Source organism: Balaenoptera physalus (genome assembly GCF_965194825.1).
Source record: "Balaenoptera physalus genome assembly, chromosome: 3".
NCBI classification, from domain to species: domain Eukaryota; kingdom Metazoa; phylum Chordata; class Mammalia; order Artiodactyla; family Balaenopteridae; genus Balaenoptera; species Balaenoptera physalus.
In genome coordinates, this window is record NC_138890.1 from 20,463,710 (window position 1) to 20,480,415 (window position 16,706).

Consider the following 16,706-nt stretch of genomic DNA (forward strand, 5'->3'; position numbering starts at 1 on the left):
GAGCTTTTGTTGGTTAAACTGTTGATATTTACCAAATTAAGTATTAAAGCTGAGAAAGTTTAAAAATATTTAGTTACTAATTCATTGCAGAATAACAATATTAAACCTATCACATTAACATAAATAACAACTTTAAATTAAAAATAACAATTTTCCAAAAAAATTAGTGAGAAAAATGGTCTTGTTTTCACTTTTGCAAATTTATGTCTGCCTTAATAGAAAGAAGTTAGATTCTCATATATGCTTCTGTATTCAGTCTGTTGCAATACATTATTTTGATTGAAGTATTTAAAAAAAAAATCCAACCTCACACAGATACGTAGAGAAAAGTATTTTGATAGCCTTTCCAGATGATTGTTTGTATTCTTCTTTGCAGTATGGAATCTGAGACCATATCAGTAAAGTCTTTATACTCATTTACATTAAAATCTGTTGGTTCACCTAACACTTTGAGCGGACTTTATACCAGTGCATGATTCTGTAACATTATGCTTTGATCATTTGGAAAGTAGGTTCACTGAGTTATTTATATCTTCCAAATGTTTTCCTGTTTCATTTTATAATATCAAAAGATAACATTTGTTAATATCACCATCAATTTCATCATAAAGTCTTTAAGTATTGGGAAGCTGTCAAGCTCATTGTTGTAGATACAACTTTTCCAAAATTCTAATTTTCTCCTAAAACTTGAATTTTATCATTGACCGTAAATACAGAGTTGTTTTCCTTGAAGTGACAGGCTCGTTTTGGTCATTTTTTGAGAAAATGTCTGCCAATAACCCAAGTTTGAATAACCGTAGTTTGTCAGTCAGTCATTCTTTGAAGTAAAAATGGTGTTCCATGAAAAAATTGGCTTCCCCTTTCTTTGATTTTATCTCTTTTTTCACAGGAAAAACTAGAATGTCTTAGCATAATGCTTCTCAGACAAAGAAAAGTCTTGGGCCTGGTCAGGTGAGGGAGCAGGTACTGGTTTTAATGGCTGCACATGTCAGCCTCCTGGGCTGGGAGTGGCCACAGTCTAGGGTTCCCCTGGCTCATTGACTGCTCTGGGGATGTGCATGCTACAACACCGATCCCCTGTGTGAGTAACCCCACACTGTCCAGAGATTTGGGGTTTGCTCAGAGGATGAAGCAGAATTATCTTGGAGCTTTTTTGAGCAGATCCCAAATCTAGAGAACCACTAGAACCTTTCCTTTCTCTCCTCCATGTTTTACCTAAGGCTAGACCGGAATCTGGAGAGGCTCTGAATTTAAACTGAGGTAAGAAGGAATAAGTAGCTGTTGCCCAGGGTTGCTGGATTTAAGAATCAGTTCCATCAGCCTTTGTGATGAAGAAACATGGTTGGAATTTTCATTCATTCGATAAACATTTATTGATTATGTTATTCATGTGGGAATCCTGTGCCAGGTGCTAAAAAGTACAGCTTGAGAACAGCTAGTTGAAAGCCTGAATTGACTACAGGGGATAAGAAGTCATGATTGCCAGGAATTTGGAAAATGGCAGGAGATTGCAGTCAAAGGGAACTGTGAACCAAGAGCTTTTCTCTGCCAAAGCAAAAATTTGAAAAATCTGGTGGTATTAACTGTATATAATATCTCCAGGGATTGGAATTCCCACAACCCTCTGGCAATTAAAGTAGAGATGAAAATGTCAGAGGGAAAAGTCCCCAGGCTCCACTGGGAGTTTTACCCAGGGGCAGGCACCAAAGATTAGAGTTAAGACAGCTTTGAGGGTGGCCCCCAGAACTACCTGGGCCTAGAAAGAAAGAATCTAGTATACCAAACTCAAGACAGTGGATAAGCTAGTTTCCAGTGTAGACTTATTAAGAACAGACCAGCCAAGGGGCCTAGATAATAGATTGAATACCTCCTGTAAGGATCCCTTGAGCTAAGTGCTTTGCATCTCTAATGTCACTTAATCCTCTGGGCAACTTTATGCAATGTAGGTGGTATATCCCTGCTTCAGATTGTACTTAATTAGCTTTCCAGGCCCTGTGTTTCTTCCTTTAACTAGAAAGACAGCCTGCCCTGTAAATTCACTTCCATTGATGGCTGTTCTTATTTATCATGTGTACCATTTTGGCTCTAGGGAAAGTCATGTTATTTCCATGAATGTGGAATCTCATTGTAATCCCCAAGGAATGCAATCTTCCACTCTTCCACACTTGAGATTGGAACCATTTGGGTGGAGGTCCAGGGTGGGGAGATGGCCTTTTTCTGTGGGAAACAGTAATTTCAAGCAATGTCTCACCAAACTGCCTGCCAGCTGTATTGCCATGGGGACACTTAACAAATCTGATTTAGCCACTATGTGCCCAGCTGAGCCTGTGCCCTGTGCTGTACTGTGAGGGATACAGACAAGAATCAGATCTGGTACTTGCCTTCTAAGAGCACAGTCTAGTAGAAGGGACAGATAAATAAGTTAAGTGGAAGGCACAGATGTTGTAACAAAGGCACAATGTGCTGTGGGGATATGGGAAGGAGAGGTGAATTATAAGAGGGAATCTCTAGGAAAGCTTGGGTGAGATTGGACCTAAGCTGGGCCTTATTTAAGCCTTGCCCTTCTACTTATTGGTAAATGTGGGGAGGAAGGGGGTTTTAGGCAGAGGATCCCCTTTAGCAAAGGCATGACATAGGAGAGTACAGGAAGTATTGGGGGGACTTAAGGAATGACTTCATGGAGTGAGGACAGATTAAGATGCCTAAAAATCACCTTCAGTTCATTGCATGTGAGAGACTGTTGCTTTCTCTTAAAATACAGTGACTGTATATTCTATATTTTCAATCGTAATCCTGATTTTAAATACTGTTTCCCGTTGCCCCCATCATGTTCATAATTAGTGCCATATGTTGAGCAACATATATGCCTGGCACTAGGTGCTTTATCACAATGCTCACAGCCAACTCTGCAAGTCAGGACTTAATCCCATTTTATAGTTGGAGAGACGTAGAATAAGTAGAACTTGCCCAGCATTATACAGCTGGTAAGTGATGGAGGCCCAGGATTAATGCCAAAGCGAGTGTTGTTTCTACTACACCCCAGCACCTCCCACAAGTACTCTGGCACTAAGTACAGTCACATTGATTACATATTTAACTTATAAGAATTCTGTTTTCACTTTTAAAAGAAAACAAAAAATCACTTATTACACATTGTCATTTACATTATACATTTGAATTCTTGGTTGTACCTACAAAACCATATATACTGTACTTTACAGGCTATATAAAAAATTTCGAGAATAATTTTACTCATACAAGATTTTCATCTTATGTAGTAACTATAGAACCTAACACTGAAATGAAATGAAACTCCATTGTAGTAAAATTACACGTCCTGGTGTTTGCCTTAAAAATATGGTCACTTTTCTATTTCTCACAGGGAAAGGGACTTGGGCATTGACTTCACCTCCTCCTTCTGGAGTTACTGTGGCATTTTGTAGCTATGGAAAGTTTCCTGGGTACACATCTCAGAAAGGCTTCCCTTGCTGTAACTCATCTGAACACCATCCTTCTCCATCAGCCTTCCACCCTTTCCATGAGATACTCATCAGCAATGGGTTCTAGAAACCTATATTCTTTCGCAGCTGCCATTAAGCAGCTGACTTGCTCACTGAAATGTCCCCTTGGCACAGACTGTTTAGGCAGCATCTCACATGAGTTCCATATGTAAGATTCCTTTCTTTCTCTCTCTCTCTGATACTCTTTTCCAAGGTCCTTGTACTTCCGTAAATGTTTCAGTATGCTCCTGGTACTGCTGTTTGATTCCTTTCTTTTTCTAGAAACCAGGGACCCAGGTCAGTGTAATTGTAACATTACAGATTTAAGGATACCCTGATGCCAACTTATTGTGAGAAGGTGATTTTATTCGAAAAAGATGATGCCATTTATTTTATTGGTAGGATGAAAATGATACCCTTATTAATGCCTTTGCTTAGGCTTCTGCAAATACCTGTTACCTAGTGGTGGGTAAGTTTGGAAGGTATATCAGTTAACTACTGCGTGTAACAAACCACCCCAAAACTTAGTGGCTTAAAACAATACTATTTATTATTTGTCATGAGTTCTGGGTTGACTGGGTGTTTCTGCTGATCGGGGCCGACTTGGCTGACCTCAGCTGTGCTCACTCGTGTATCTGATCTGCTGGCCAATCAGCTGGGAAGACTCAGTTTTCCCCACGTGTCTCTCACATCCCTTCAGCAGCTAGCCTGGTCATGCTTACATGGCATGGCAGGGGTGCGAGAGCGAGCAAGACCAGCCATGCAAGGAGGCAAGTAGAAATGCATACACACTTTTCAAGCTTATGCTGGCAGCATGTTTGCTAACATCCCGTTGGCTGAAGAAAGTGACATGACTGTCAGAGTGAGAAGGGACTATAGTACAAAGTTGCAGGATATAGGAAAGCCATTAATTGGGCTCATTAGACACAATCAGTCTCCCAGTCAGTACCCCTCAATGTGACAGAAAACCTATAGACTTATATTTCTAGGTGAAGTTTGTCCTAGAAGGGAAAAAAAAAAATCCAAATAATAATTACTGTGTACTGGGACCATGCTATCGGCACGCACAGGGCTAGGCACTTTCCCTATCTAGGCACCAACCCTCACAACAACTCTGCAGGGTAGGTAGGAAATCAGAGCTCAGGAAGTTCAATAACTTGCTCAAGGTCACCCAGCTAATTTGTGGTCAGGGAAGGATTAGAATGCATGTCAGTCTGACCCCCAAAGCCCAGGGTTTTTTCACCATACCTTACTGCCTCTCAGAAGCACCAGGGTTTGCCTTACCCTCCAACTCAATTTTCAGCTGAGTTGATACTCTTTGACTGGCTCCTCCAAAATGCTGCTGTGATCCTAATGGAAGTGTGCAGCTCTTCAGGAAACCTACATGTTCCCCCAAACTGCGTTAACAAACATTTTTTCTTTCAGGTGGGGATTGGTCTATAGACTTCACAGACACCCAAGGATTGTGGCGTCTCCCAGACATGCCAGAGAAGGAAGGGCCATCTTCTCATTAACGTTCAAGATTTGGGGGACATCGGGGCATTAGGGCATTTGAGCATGAGCTTTGGAGTCACCCTCACTAGGGTTCAAATCCTAGTTCACTCACTAACTCTATAACCTTGGGCAACTTATTTAACTTCTTGAAATCTGTTTCTTCTTTTAAAAAAGAAGAATGATAACACCTAGTTTGCAGAGCTGTTACAAGGACTAAAATTAGGTAAATAAAGTGCCTAACCCAGTGCCTGGCACGTAATAAGTGACGTCATTAGTATTATTAATATTATTTCTAAGCAGAGCCCTTCCCCTTCTGGGAAACCCTGTTTCTGTCTGTTGGACAGGTTCCCCCCACCTTCAGCCAGTCTGTGCAGACTTGCTGCCTGCTGTGTCACCGGGAACGCAAAGGCTGGGAAGAAGGCCCTTCCCAAAATGGACTGGTGTTGCAGGGTGAGAAGCTGCCCCCTGACTTCATGCCAAAGCTCGTCAAGAATCTCCTAGGCGAGATGCCTCTATGGGTCTGCCAGAGTTGCCGAAAGAGCATGGAGGAAGATGAAAGGCAGACAGGTCGAGAACATGCAGTGGCGGTAGGTAACCGCTGAGAAGGGGTCCCTGAATGCAGGAGCGCTGCCTGCCCAAAGAAGTCAGGCTGCTGAGCCGTTGCTGCCTTGTCCTCTCAGGTGGCTCTCCTCAGGCAGCACCTACGCCCAGGTGCCAAGAGGCTGCTGGGCTGCATCCACACAGCATTAGCAGCTTGGGTTCACATTTGGGGGAAGAAAAGAGAGGTTTCAGGCAGCCCACCAGCCCCTGAGGACAGTTCACAGTGTGAGGGCCGGCTCAGATGTACCGGTAGATTGAGATCCTGACCCTTCCCTGTGACTGTGCTGCCTTCAGCTCTCTGGCAGCTCAAAAGCCAACCAATATGATATGGAGGGCAAAGGTCAGTTTGAGGGTCTGCAATGTGCCTCCATTAGAAGGCTTCCAAGATGCCTAGGAGCTGTCTAAGTGCCATCTCCTGAATCACAGAGGTCGGACTTCTCGTTTCTTATTCCCCCCAGCCCCTCTCTTTTACCCAGAATCAGTTCAGCTTCGGGACTCCTAATTTAAAGACTGTTCCTCTCCTTGCCAGCTCTCAGGACTCCCCAAAGGCCCACAGTTGACAGGCAGTCTCTGCCATTACCAGAATCTGTCTCATCATATCCACATACTTCACTGGGAGCACCACAGCCCCTCTTGGCAAAGGCCTGGCCCGCATTTGCCCTTGCACCTTTAGTTGTGGGAATTGTGCTTTGGCCATGGCATGGGGGCCTGGAGGAGGAGGTGTCCCTGGGGAAGCTGAGGCAGCAGAGGGTTAGCTCTGATGTTTTCTCTTTTACCATGAACCTTTTTCTTCCCCCTTCCCCAGATCTCCTTGTCACACACATCCTGCAAATCGCAGTCTTGTGGGGGTGACTCTCATTCCTCTTCGTCCTCCTCTTCATCGTCCTCATCCTCGTCCTCCTCCTGCCATGGGAACTCAGGGGACTGGGATCCCAGCTCGTTCCTGTCAGCACATAAGCTCTCGGGCCTCTGGAACTCCCCGCACTCCAGTGGGGCCGTGCCAGGCAGCTCGCTCGGGAGTCCTTCTTCCATCCCTGGTGAGTCTCCAAGCTCGGAAGACAGCCAGGCCCCATAAGTGGAGAGAGCTCTGTTTTCCTAACCGCTTTGTTCAAACAAATCAGAAGATCGGTTATTAAAATATTGAGCTGGCCGAAGAGTTCGTTTGGGTTTTTCTATAACATCTTGTGGAAAAACCTAAACTCTTTTGGCCAACCCAATAAGTAAAAGTGGAGCTGTTCTGGTGGAAGCCAAGCAGGGAATCTAGCCCTTGACTGTCTTGGTGGGACTCCTTTCCCCAGGACTGGCTCTGATAGCTGTTCCCATTGGATCCAAGAGGGGACCTGGTAAGCACTGGCTGAACAGAAAGTGAAGTCTGGAAGGGCCTTTAGGGAATTAGGAATCAGATCATCTGACTCCTGCAGCAGCACAGAGGGCCTGGGTGCCTCCTTTTCTCCATCTAGGGGATGGGTGCTTTTATAAAAGCACTGCACTTCCATCCACAAGAGATTGGCAGTGTGAGCTGCCTTGATTATTAGCCAGTTTTGCAGCTGTGTAAGCCTTTTTCAGACCCTGAGATAACGCTTAGTGACCCAAAGAAAAAATCTTGGGTTTTTGATGTACTGTGTAAATATGAATTACTGTCTGTTTCTAAATGGAGGACCTGAATTCTTCAAAGTGGTGCTGCCCCCAGAATTGTGAGTTGAGTAATGCATAATTCCAGTTATTTTGGTGCATAAGCCAGAGAGAGTCATCAAAGCCTTTTCCCACTTGTCCTCTGAAATCGGGGGCCAACTGGGAGTCTGGCATACCCTGGCTGCCTCAGTCCACGTGGCCCAGAGGCAGAGCCTCAACTTGCTGCTCCACTGGCTTCTGTAGATCCTGCCCTGGGCCTGAGGAATGCCTGTTGACAGGCAGGTCCTAAAGAGGCACTGAGAGACAGAACATGTATCCCCTGTTTATGCCAGCAGAGGTGTTGTGGCCTTGCATGGGGCTGGCATTCCTGGTGCCTTCTCTCTCAGGCCTGGGCTTCAGCCTGTCCAGCTGCTGCCTGAAGAGAAATCTCTCCAGCCCAAGGTACTGCTGGGCTTTTCCAAAAGCTCACAAGTCCACCATGCTGAAAGGCTGTGCCCAGGCATGTTCCCTCTGGTCGCAGTAAGCAGGATGCTGCAGCAATGAGCCGTTGGGCTTCCTTCCCAAGATCTGGGCTCCCACTGACACCTCTCTCCCCCATCCGCCCACAGGTGAGGTTTTCCCCATCTCGGAGCACCACCGGCACTCAGACCTCACTGCTCCACCTAACAGCCCCACCGGCCACCACCCCCAACCAGCGCTGCTGATCCCATCTCACCCTGGATCCTTTGGCTCACCACCCCACCCGCACCTGCTGCCCACCACCCCGGCAGCACCTTTCCCTGCCCAGGTTTCAGAATGCCCTATTGCCGTGGCTGCTGCCCCCCACACCCCAGGGCCATGTCAGAGCCCCCACCTTCCCTCCACTAGCATGCCGCTCCTGAAGATGCCTCCACCATTCTCGGGTTGCAGCCACCCCTGTAGTGGGCATTGCAGCGGGCACTGCAGCGGGCCCCTCCTCCCACCACCCAGCTCTCAGCAGCTCACTAGCACTCACAGGTAAGTGAGTGGCGCAAAGAGCAAACTCCCTGACAGCTTGAACTTAAGAGTTTTGGGAAACTTTGCAAAGGGTACCTTTGGGATAGAAATTAAAGGGTAGACTGTGTTTATGTTTTTTCCATAGTTCAATTATAAAAGAAATATGTGTTTATTATTTAAAAACTTGGAAAAATTTAGAAATGTATAAAAATTTAAAATATATAAAAGAAGAAAATAATTCCTGGCAACCTAAACTTTAACACTGCAGTACATTTTCTTCTTGATGTTCTTTTTTTTTTTTTTTTTTTTAATATTTATTTATTTATTTGGCTTCGCTGGGTCTTAATTGCAGCATGCGAGATCTTTAGCTGCGGCATGCAGGGTCTTTAGTTGCAGCATGCAAACTCTTAGTTGTGGCATGTGGGATCTAGTTCCCTGACCAGGGATCGAACCCAGGCCCCCTGCGTTGGGAGTGCTGAGTCTTAGCTACTGGACCACTAAGGAAGTCCTGTGATGTTTCTATATATAAATAATATATATAAATAACAAAACAAGGTCCACATTCTATATATTTTTGTGTGGTTATTTTTTAACATTATACCATGATCATTTCCCCAGTTAAAATTCTTCAGAAAACTTTTCAGTGGCCACATAATGTCTTATTGTACAGCTCTAGCATAGTTTATCATTCCCCTATTCCTGGATATTTAGGCATTTCTAGTTTTTAACTGTTATAGACTAGGCTGTAATAAGCATTCTTGCACACAAATCTGTTTTGAGTCAGGAGTTCTGTCCTTAAGATAGATTCCTAGAAGTAACTCTTAAGTACTGAGAAAGTTTATATTAATATAATGAAAGATACAATTTTTTGGAGAAGATATATTTATCTTTTTATATTGTAAATCACATGTGTGTGATTTTTGGCCACGCCTGGCGGCATGTGGGATCTTAGTTCCCTGACCAGGGATCGAACCCATGGCATGTGGGATCTTAGTTCCCTGACCAGGGATCGAACCCATGCCGCCTGTAGTGGAAGCTCGGGGTCTTAAGCACAGGATCTTAAGCACAGGACCGCCAGGGAAGTCCTCTAAGCACCTTGATAATGATTCCTTCCCCATGGAACCTCCCTCACCTTCTCCCATCTCAGAAGGTAAGAAAGGCACCAGGGTACGGGGGTTGTCAGTTTTTATAGGGGTGGGTAATTTCATAGGCTAATGAGTGGGAGGAGTGTTCCAGCTCTTTTGGGAAGGGGCGGGATTTCCAGGAATTGGGCCACAGCCCACTTTTTGATCCTTTTGGTCCATCTTGGAACTGTTATGGTGCCTGTTGGTGTGTCATTTAGCTTGCTGATGTGTTACAGTAAGCATATACAGAGGCTCAAGGTCTAGTGGAAGTTGACTTGTGTGCCATCTTGGACCCATTTGATTCTAATCAGTTTATGTCATGTCCTTGGGCTATGTCATTCTCTCAAAGGCTGCGCCCTGCCCCCTTCCCTCCTGTTTCATTCCCTGCTCAGAGATTTTACTCCCATATTCTTATGGGAAGCAGAAGGGCGGTGGTCTGTCTTCTGTAACTGCTTCAAGGCTGAGTAGGAGTGTTGACCCACCCCTGCTCCTTGCCCCACCCTTCCTCCTGCCTCCCTTGGCCCTAGCCCTGGGGCACTCCTACTGCTGATAGCCAACCCAGGGCTCTGACTCTTCTGGCTCCAATTCTGGGACCTTGCAGGCCTGTCTCTTCCTTACCCTGGGAAAATAATCTATATTACAGGATGCTTCCGGAAATCCAGAGGCAGAGCAGTGCAGTGAGAGAGCGTGAGCTGTGTACACAGACTGAGTCCTAGCTGATCCTTGGGCAAAGCAGTGAAGCACTCTGAGCCTTGGCCTCCTCCACTGCAATGTGGGGATGGCAGCACCTATTTTGCAGGATTTGGGGAAATATTAGAAATATTATTAGAAATAACATGCTGTATACAGTATCTGGCGCAAGTAGTAGCTCTTAGAGTCTGTGGCCCACAGGGCACATTTGCTTTCTTAACTTCAAGGCCCCATGGCTAAGGCAGCTCTGTCCAGTGATTCAGACTCAATCATAAGGACCTTAGAGGGAATTCCCTGGTGGTCCAGTGGTTAGGACTCGGCACTTCCACTGCCAGGGTCCCAGGTTCAGTCCCTGGTCAGGGAACTAAGATCCCACAAGCTGCGTGGCATGGCCAAAAACAAACAAAATAGGGAAAAAAGGACCTTAGTAAAAGGACATTGACCTCCTTTAGATGTTCCAGGGAGCCATCAGTCCACTAATCTGTTCAGACACGTATTTACTGAGCACCTACTGTGTACAAGGTTGTTATGCTACACACTGGGACCCAAAAATAGAAGTGGCATAGTCCCTATTCTTGAGGAATACACACTCTGGTCTGAAAGACAGATGGGTAAACAGACCGTCGCTATAAAGCATGATAGTAGGATAGAAGTATACCTGGCGTCCTCAGAGTCCAGGAGGCTCACATGGTAGGCGTGGGCAGGGGAGGCACGGGGAACCTTTCCAGAATAACGCCATTGAGCTGGGCCCTGAGGGACAGTGAGAGTGTTTGCCCTGTTCTTGTGAGGCTCTGATTTAGTCTGACTGCCTTGGCCTTTGTGGGATGAGGCAGATGAAGGTGATGGTGGGGATGCTTCCTGGGCTCCTCGTGGCCTGCTCCTGCCCTGCCCTTCCTCACCTTTGGGCCTGTCTTTCTCCCCCATCAGCAGGGACCCTGGGTGCAAGGGGCACAAGTTTACCCATAGTGGCCTGACCTGCCAGCTGCCCCAGCCCTGCGAGGCAGACGAGGGGCTGGGCGAGGAAGAGGACAGCAGCTCAGAGCGTAGCTCCTGCACCTCATCCTCCACCCACCAGAGAGATGGGAAGTTCTGTGACTGCTGCTACTGTGAGTTCTTCGGCCACAATGCGGTGAGTGAGCCCTGCCCAGGCCGGGGCGGGCTTGTGGCCAGCCAGGGGAGCCAGAGGAGCACCGTGCTCTCCCCGAGGCCCCCTTGCTCACGGGGCTAATAATTGCGCCTGGACCCTGTGAGTCCTCACACCAGCGTCCGCCCGCTTGATCCTCACAGCACGTTGGTGAGGTAGAGATTTCTTAACATTTTGCTGCCTTTGCTCTTCGCATGGTTTCTCTTAAGATTCACTTTTTTTCCTTAGGCAAAAAGAAAAGAGGTGGCAGAGGAAAGCTATGATTCTGATGAGTATGTATACGTGTGTAATCACAGAGAAGTGAAGGCTCGTGCATGATGAAGGCAGAGTGGAAGCAAAGGCTCTCAGTCCCCAGTGTGAGAGCCAGCCGAGGGACAGGTAGTGAACACACATGGTGCCAGGGAGGAGGCTCAGAGCAGAGTACGTGCTGTCTCTGGACGGGGAGAAAGCAGTTCAGAAGTCTCATAAGGTGAAGAGGAAAGGGCTGCTGGCTAAGGGAGAGCAGTTGAGGACAGAAGAAATGAAAGTAATTACACTGCTGGTCACCTTTGAGCTAGCGGTGGTTATCCTCATTTTAGAGATGACAAACTTGAGGCTCACAAAGACTCAGTGAACCTGCCCAAGGTCATACAGCTTCTGAGTGACAAAGCCTGGGCTCAAACCTGCTTTCCTGGCTCCCAAGTCAGTGTGCTCCCAACACTGCTGCGTACCTCTCACTCCCTCCACCCACCACTGCCTTGGCTCCGGGCCTGGCTGAGGGTGAAGCCATTTGGTCTTAGTGGCTGTGGTAGAAAGAACAGTTGTCTCGCTTCTCACCACATGTTTGGTGCCAGCGGGTGGGAGTGCTACGGGCTTCCCAGGCCCAGGGTGTAACGTCAGCACCTCCCCCTCCCCCAGCCACCCGCTGCCCCGACGAGTCGGAATTATACCGAGATCCGAGAGAAGCTCCGCTCAAGGCTGACCAGGCGGAAAGAGGAGCTGCCCATGAAGGGGGGCGCCCTGGGCGGGATCCCTGGGGAGCCCGCCGTGGACCACCGAGATGTGGATGAGCTGCTGGAATTCATCAACAGCACGGAGCCCAAAGTCCCCAACAGCGCCAGGGCCGCCAAGCGGGCCCGGCACAAACTGAAAAAGAAGGTGGGTGTGGCGGGAGCCCAGCTCTACCACCTCTTCTCCCAGAGGAATCCCTCGCCCCCAGGACTTTTGGGGCATGAATGGTGCTGGCGGCTCTCTGCTCTGGGAAGGTCTGAATAAGTTTGGGAGGCATCAGGGTGAGGGAGCCTGGGGGCCAGTGATTGGAGGAAAAACAAGTCATAGTGTCAGAAGCCGCTTGCTGGATTCCTCAAAGCCCAGGATTTGCCTCAGTCAGGTATTCATTCAGCAAACACTTCTGCAAATACTGGGAGCTAAAATATGATGCAGTTAAGTTCTCACCCTGGAGAAACTCAGTCCAGTGGAGAGACTGACACAAAACTGGACAAGCACGTTAGTGTGTGACAAGTGCTGGGATGAGGGAAGCCCCCCGTCCTGCCTGGGCATGCTGGAAATGGCTGTACCACGAGGCTGCCTTGGGAGCTGAGTCGTGGGGAGTGAGTACAGATTCATCAGGAGGGCCCTCCTGGCAGCGGCAATAGCACATCCACAGCACCTTTGTGAAGCCAGAGCTCAAACCCAAGAGAGGCAGGAGAGAGAGTGGAGGTGAGGGAAGGGCCTCGTGGGCCCTGCTTAAGGGCTTTGACTTGATCCTACAGCTGCGGGGGTGGGGGTGGGGCCACTGGGTCGCTGGAGGGCTTTAATCACAGAATGCACTTGCCAGATCTGCATCCCAAGATGACCGTGTGGCAGTATGGAAGGTAGCCTGGAGGGGTGATACTCCAGGCTCGAGAACCAAGAACCAGGGGAGAGATGATTGATAGTGGGCCTGGAGCAAGAGAGATGGGTTTTTCAGAGGAGGCAGGTGATCTGATTGCAGGACAAGGAGATGACGGAGTCAGGGATTATCTCCCAGGTGTTTGCTAGGGTGACTGTCAGGATGGCGTACCTTTAATGAGCAAGGGTGGAATTGGCAGAAGACTGGAAATTCAGTTGGGACACGGTGACTCGGAGATTCTCATGAGACGTCCAAGTGGAGATGGAGGTGTGGGGCTGGGAGTTGCTGGCATGGGGATGTAATTGAAGCCATGGGAATGACCCAGCCTGAGGGCTGAGTGAGCTCCTCCCAGAAGGCTGAGGATAGAACCAGGGGAGCTATTCCTGGGCAGCCCTGCTGCCAGGCGAGCACCAGAGTTTGATGGCTCATCCCCTGCCACCTCATTACCTCTTGGCCTGCCTGCCCTCAGCTTTGTCTGCACAGTGCCACACTCAGGAGCTCAGCCGAAGAGAATGGGTTTGACAGCTAGCTAGCTCCAGGTCCTGGGTGGTCAAACAGCCCTGGTGCTCTGGAAAGCAGCAGTGATTCTCCATCTTTTTCCAAACCAAAGGACAAACCAGGACCCCTTCCCTGCAGCCTGAAGTAGTAAACCAAAGGGTCCCACCACTGCCTTCAGAAAATGGTCAGCATTTTCTGTCTCCTAGCCAGCGTTGCCTGGCCAGAAGTGTGCAGTGGGCAGCAGTGGTCTCTTTGGCCTTTCCTGGCCTCCCAAGGCAGTGGTTCCCAGTTAGGTCCCAGCAAGCACACTTCACATTTCCCAGGCCTGGTGTGCTTTTCATAAATCGCTATGCCTGGATATCCTTTCTCCTTCATGTCTGCCCCCTCCTTTTCCTTCTGAAAACCTCCTCCCAAGCCCAATTCATATGTTTCCTTCTTTGCAGTCTTCCTCAGGTAACACCTTACGCTGTGCTACGGCTGCACCTCGCACATCTCTCTAGTCTGCCTTTTATCATTCTCTACTCACTCGTTCAGAAACTTCCTGCACAGCTACTGTCTGCCCTGCCCAGTCTAGAGGCCAAGATACAACACAGAAGCGGGTAGTTCTGATGTCCTGTAACTAGCGATCATGGTCATTATCTGTTTATACATCAACCTCCTCCCCGGTACCCCTCCTCCACCTCCCAGACTTAACTGCAGTCCACCAAAAACACAGCTTCCACAAGAACCATCCACCCACTACCCACCTGGGGAGACAGGTAAAGCTGGGTATTTTTCTGCTCCCTCATCAATTTCCGGACCATGACTCTCTCTCTCTCATGTCCTAACCCTTGCTGCTTTGAAACCAACCCCTGGCTGTGTCATCTACAACCTCCCACCACCACTCTTCATCCACTGAAGACTGTCACCTGTCCTTCTTCTCTTACCTTGACCATCATTCATTCACTTTCCTACCAGTCCTTAGTTCCTTGCCCCGTTGCCCTTCCTTTACACCCGCTCAGAAGAACCACAGTCCTGGGTTCGACCAAAGCCTGCCTCTCCCCTTCTACACCTTGAGGAAGGCACTGGATCGAATCTATCTGTGGCACCCAGGCCGAGTGGTCTCCCGCGTGCCTGAGCCCCCACTTTGCTGCTCTCTAGTCTTCTGGCTCCTCGTCACTTCCATTCTCCCCAGTCCCTTTGTCAGACCTCCATTCTGCTCCAACTGCCAGGCTCTCCCCACCCCCACCTTATTTTTTGGCAGGATAACCTTACTGTTTCAACAAGGATTAAAAGCCAAGTGGACAGGCACTCTTTCAGTGCTTACCACCCCACCTGCAGACTTCCTTCTTGTCATGAGGGAAGAGTTAGCCCTTTTCCTACCTAAGGCCTGTGCAGTCCTTCCTGCCTCCTCAGTCTAACACCAGCTTCCTGCTGTGTGGCTCCAGCCTCTCTGGGCTGTTTCCCGTCAGCAGTTCACTGTGCCCAGTACTCTCTTTTTTTGAAAGCAGACTGTCCTTTGAGCATACAACCTCACACCACCCCAGTCTCTTTCCTCATCACAGAAAGACGTCATCTGCATTTACTCTGCAATTGTCAGCTCACCGCTCCACAGAGCCGCCAATGAGTTCTTTGTTGCCAAATCATTCTCTCCTGTTCCATCTTCTTTTTCACTAGGCAACATCTCACACTTTGTTTGTTCTCCTTTTCAAACACTGTTTTCTTTGGCTCCTCCAACTCAGCCAAGTGGGGGTGGGGAAAGGGCAATGGGGAGGCCACATTCTCCACATTTCTCACTTTTTCTCTGCCTTCTGTCCTGTCTCCTTTGTGAGTGCCTCTTCCTCTGCCTGGCCCTCCCCCTTGAGGACAGGTCCTTGGGAAACAGCCATCTAGATAGTGTTGCCTCCCAGGTCATTATGTCCACCTGTTTCCTCCCTGCGCTTCATGGTGACATCTCCTACTGCTGCTGGGCACCTCCTCACAGATGTCCCGCAGGTACCCAAACTCAGCATATCCCAAACTGAGCTTGTCATCTTTGTCCAAAGAGCCCGCTCTTCCTTCTCCGTTGTCTGTCTAGTTAACGGCACTACCATCCACCCAGTTGCCTGAACCAGAACCCCAGGTGCCATCCTGGGAGGACTACATCATGGTGATGGAGAGCAGCGGGCCTTGGAATTGGACCCCAGTTTGAAACCTGGCTCTGCCATACTTGCTGTATGACCTTGGGCAAATCACTTAACTTCTAAGCCTCAGTTTCTTCCTCCATAAAATGAGAATAACCGTAGAACCTAATTCAAGGCTTTTGCGAGAATAAAATGGAGTGATGCACAGAAAGGTTGGGCAGAGTGAACGCTTCGTCAGTGTAGCTGCTGCAACAGCAGTAGTGGTTGTCGATGTTGATTTCATGACTCATCTCATTCTCTCTCCCCACCCGTAACCAAAAGTCCTGGCTGTGCTACCTCCCAAGGAGCTCACACCCTGTTGCCACTGCTTAAAAAGCCTTCAGTGGCTGAACATTGCCTTTAGGGTCAAATCCAGGCTCAAGCATGTCCTGCAGGGCTCTTGAGGATCCAGCCCCTGCTTAGCTTTCCAGCTTCATCTCTCAGTCTGCCCCTCTGGCCTTCCTGCCCACTCCCCCCCACCAGAAGAAATCTGTGCTCCAGCTGTCCCTCTGAATGTTTGCATTCCCTAAATATTTCGCCTGTTCCCATTTCCCAGCCTTTCTATTTCCTTTTGTCTAGAAAGTGCTTGTCTCACACTTCCCAGGATAATCCTGTTCACCCTTCAGTGCTCAGGAGATACTACCTTCTCTGGCAACCACCTCCTGATGGCCCAGTCTGGGTTCCCAGAGCACTCTGTGCTTTTTTCCCTGTACCTCTTGTCACTGGCGCTCAGAATTAAACAGCCTGTTTTCATGTCCGTCTCCCCTGGCAGATTCAAGTCAGTGAGCAGAGACTGTCTCACGCATGGCTGAATTCCCAGTGCCTCATAGAGTCACAAGTCAAAAAATGAATGTCAAAGGATATTGAAAAACACAACGTCTGAAGATCACCCCTGGGTGTGCTTTCCTGACTCTGCCTCTTCATTAGCATGTAATCTTGGGCCAGTTCCTTATTCTTTCCAAAGTCGAGTTTCCTCGTCTGTAAATTGAGGAGAACGACACAGCAAGGGCAGTTGTGAGGATTAAGTGAGACAACATG

General features: G+C 48.2%; 1 protein-coding gene across 7 annotated transcripts in view; it reads left to right on the plus strand.

Annotated features, from left to right (window-relative positions):
* Nucleotides 1-16,706, plus strand: part of FAM193B (family with sequence similarity 193 member B) — a 31,502-nt gene that overhangs the window by 8,690 nt on the left and 6,106 nt on the right. Inside the window, exons 2-6 of one of the 7 annotated variants that reach the window (XM_082453457.1) lie at nucleotides 5,339-5,581; nucleotides 6,400-6,631; nucleotides 7,835-8,222; nucleotides 10,946-11,144; nucleotides 12,057-12,296. In XM_082453457.1, the coding sequence (XP_082309583.1) occupies nucleotides 5,339-5,581; nucleotides 6,400-6,631; nucleotides 7,835-8,222; nucleotides 10,946-11,144; nucleotides 12,057-12,296 (1,302 nt within the window). Of the gene's footprint in view, nucleotides 1-5,338; nucleotides 5,582-6,399; nucleotides 6,632-7,834; nucleotides 8,223-10,942; nucleotides 11,145-11,399; nucleotides 11,538-12,056; nucleotides 12,297-16,706 lie in introns of those variants that run through there. The other 6 variants (XM_082453456.1, XM_082453460.1, XM_082453458.1 and 3 more) reach the window with 6 other exon arrangements.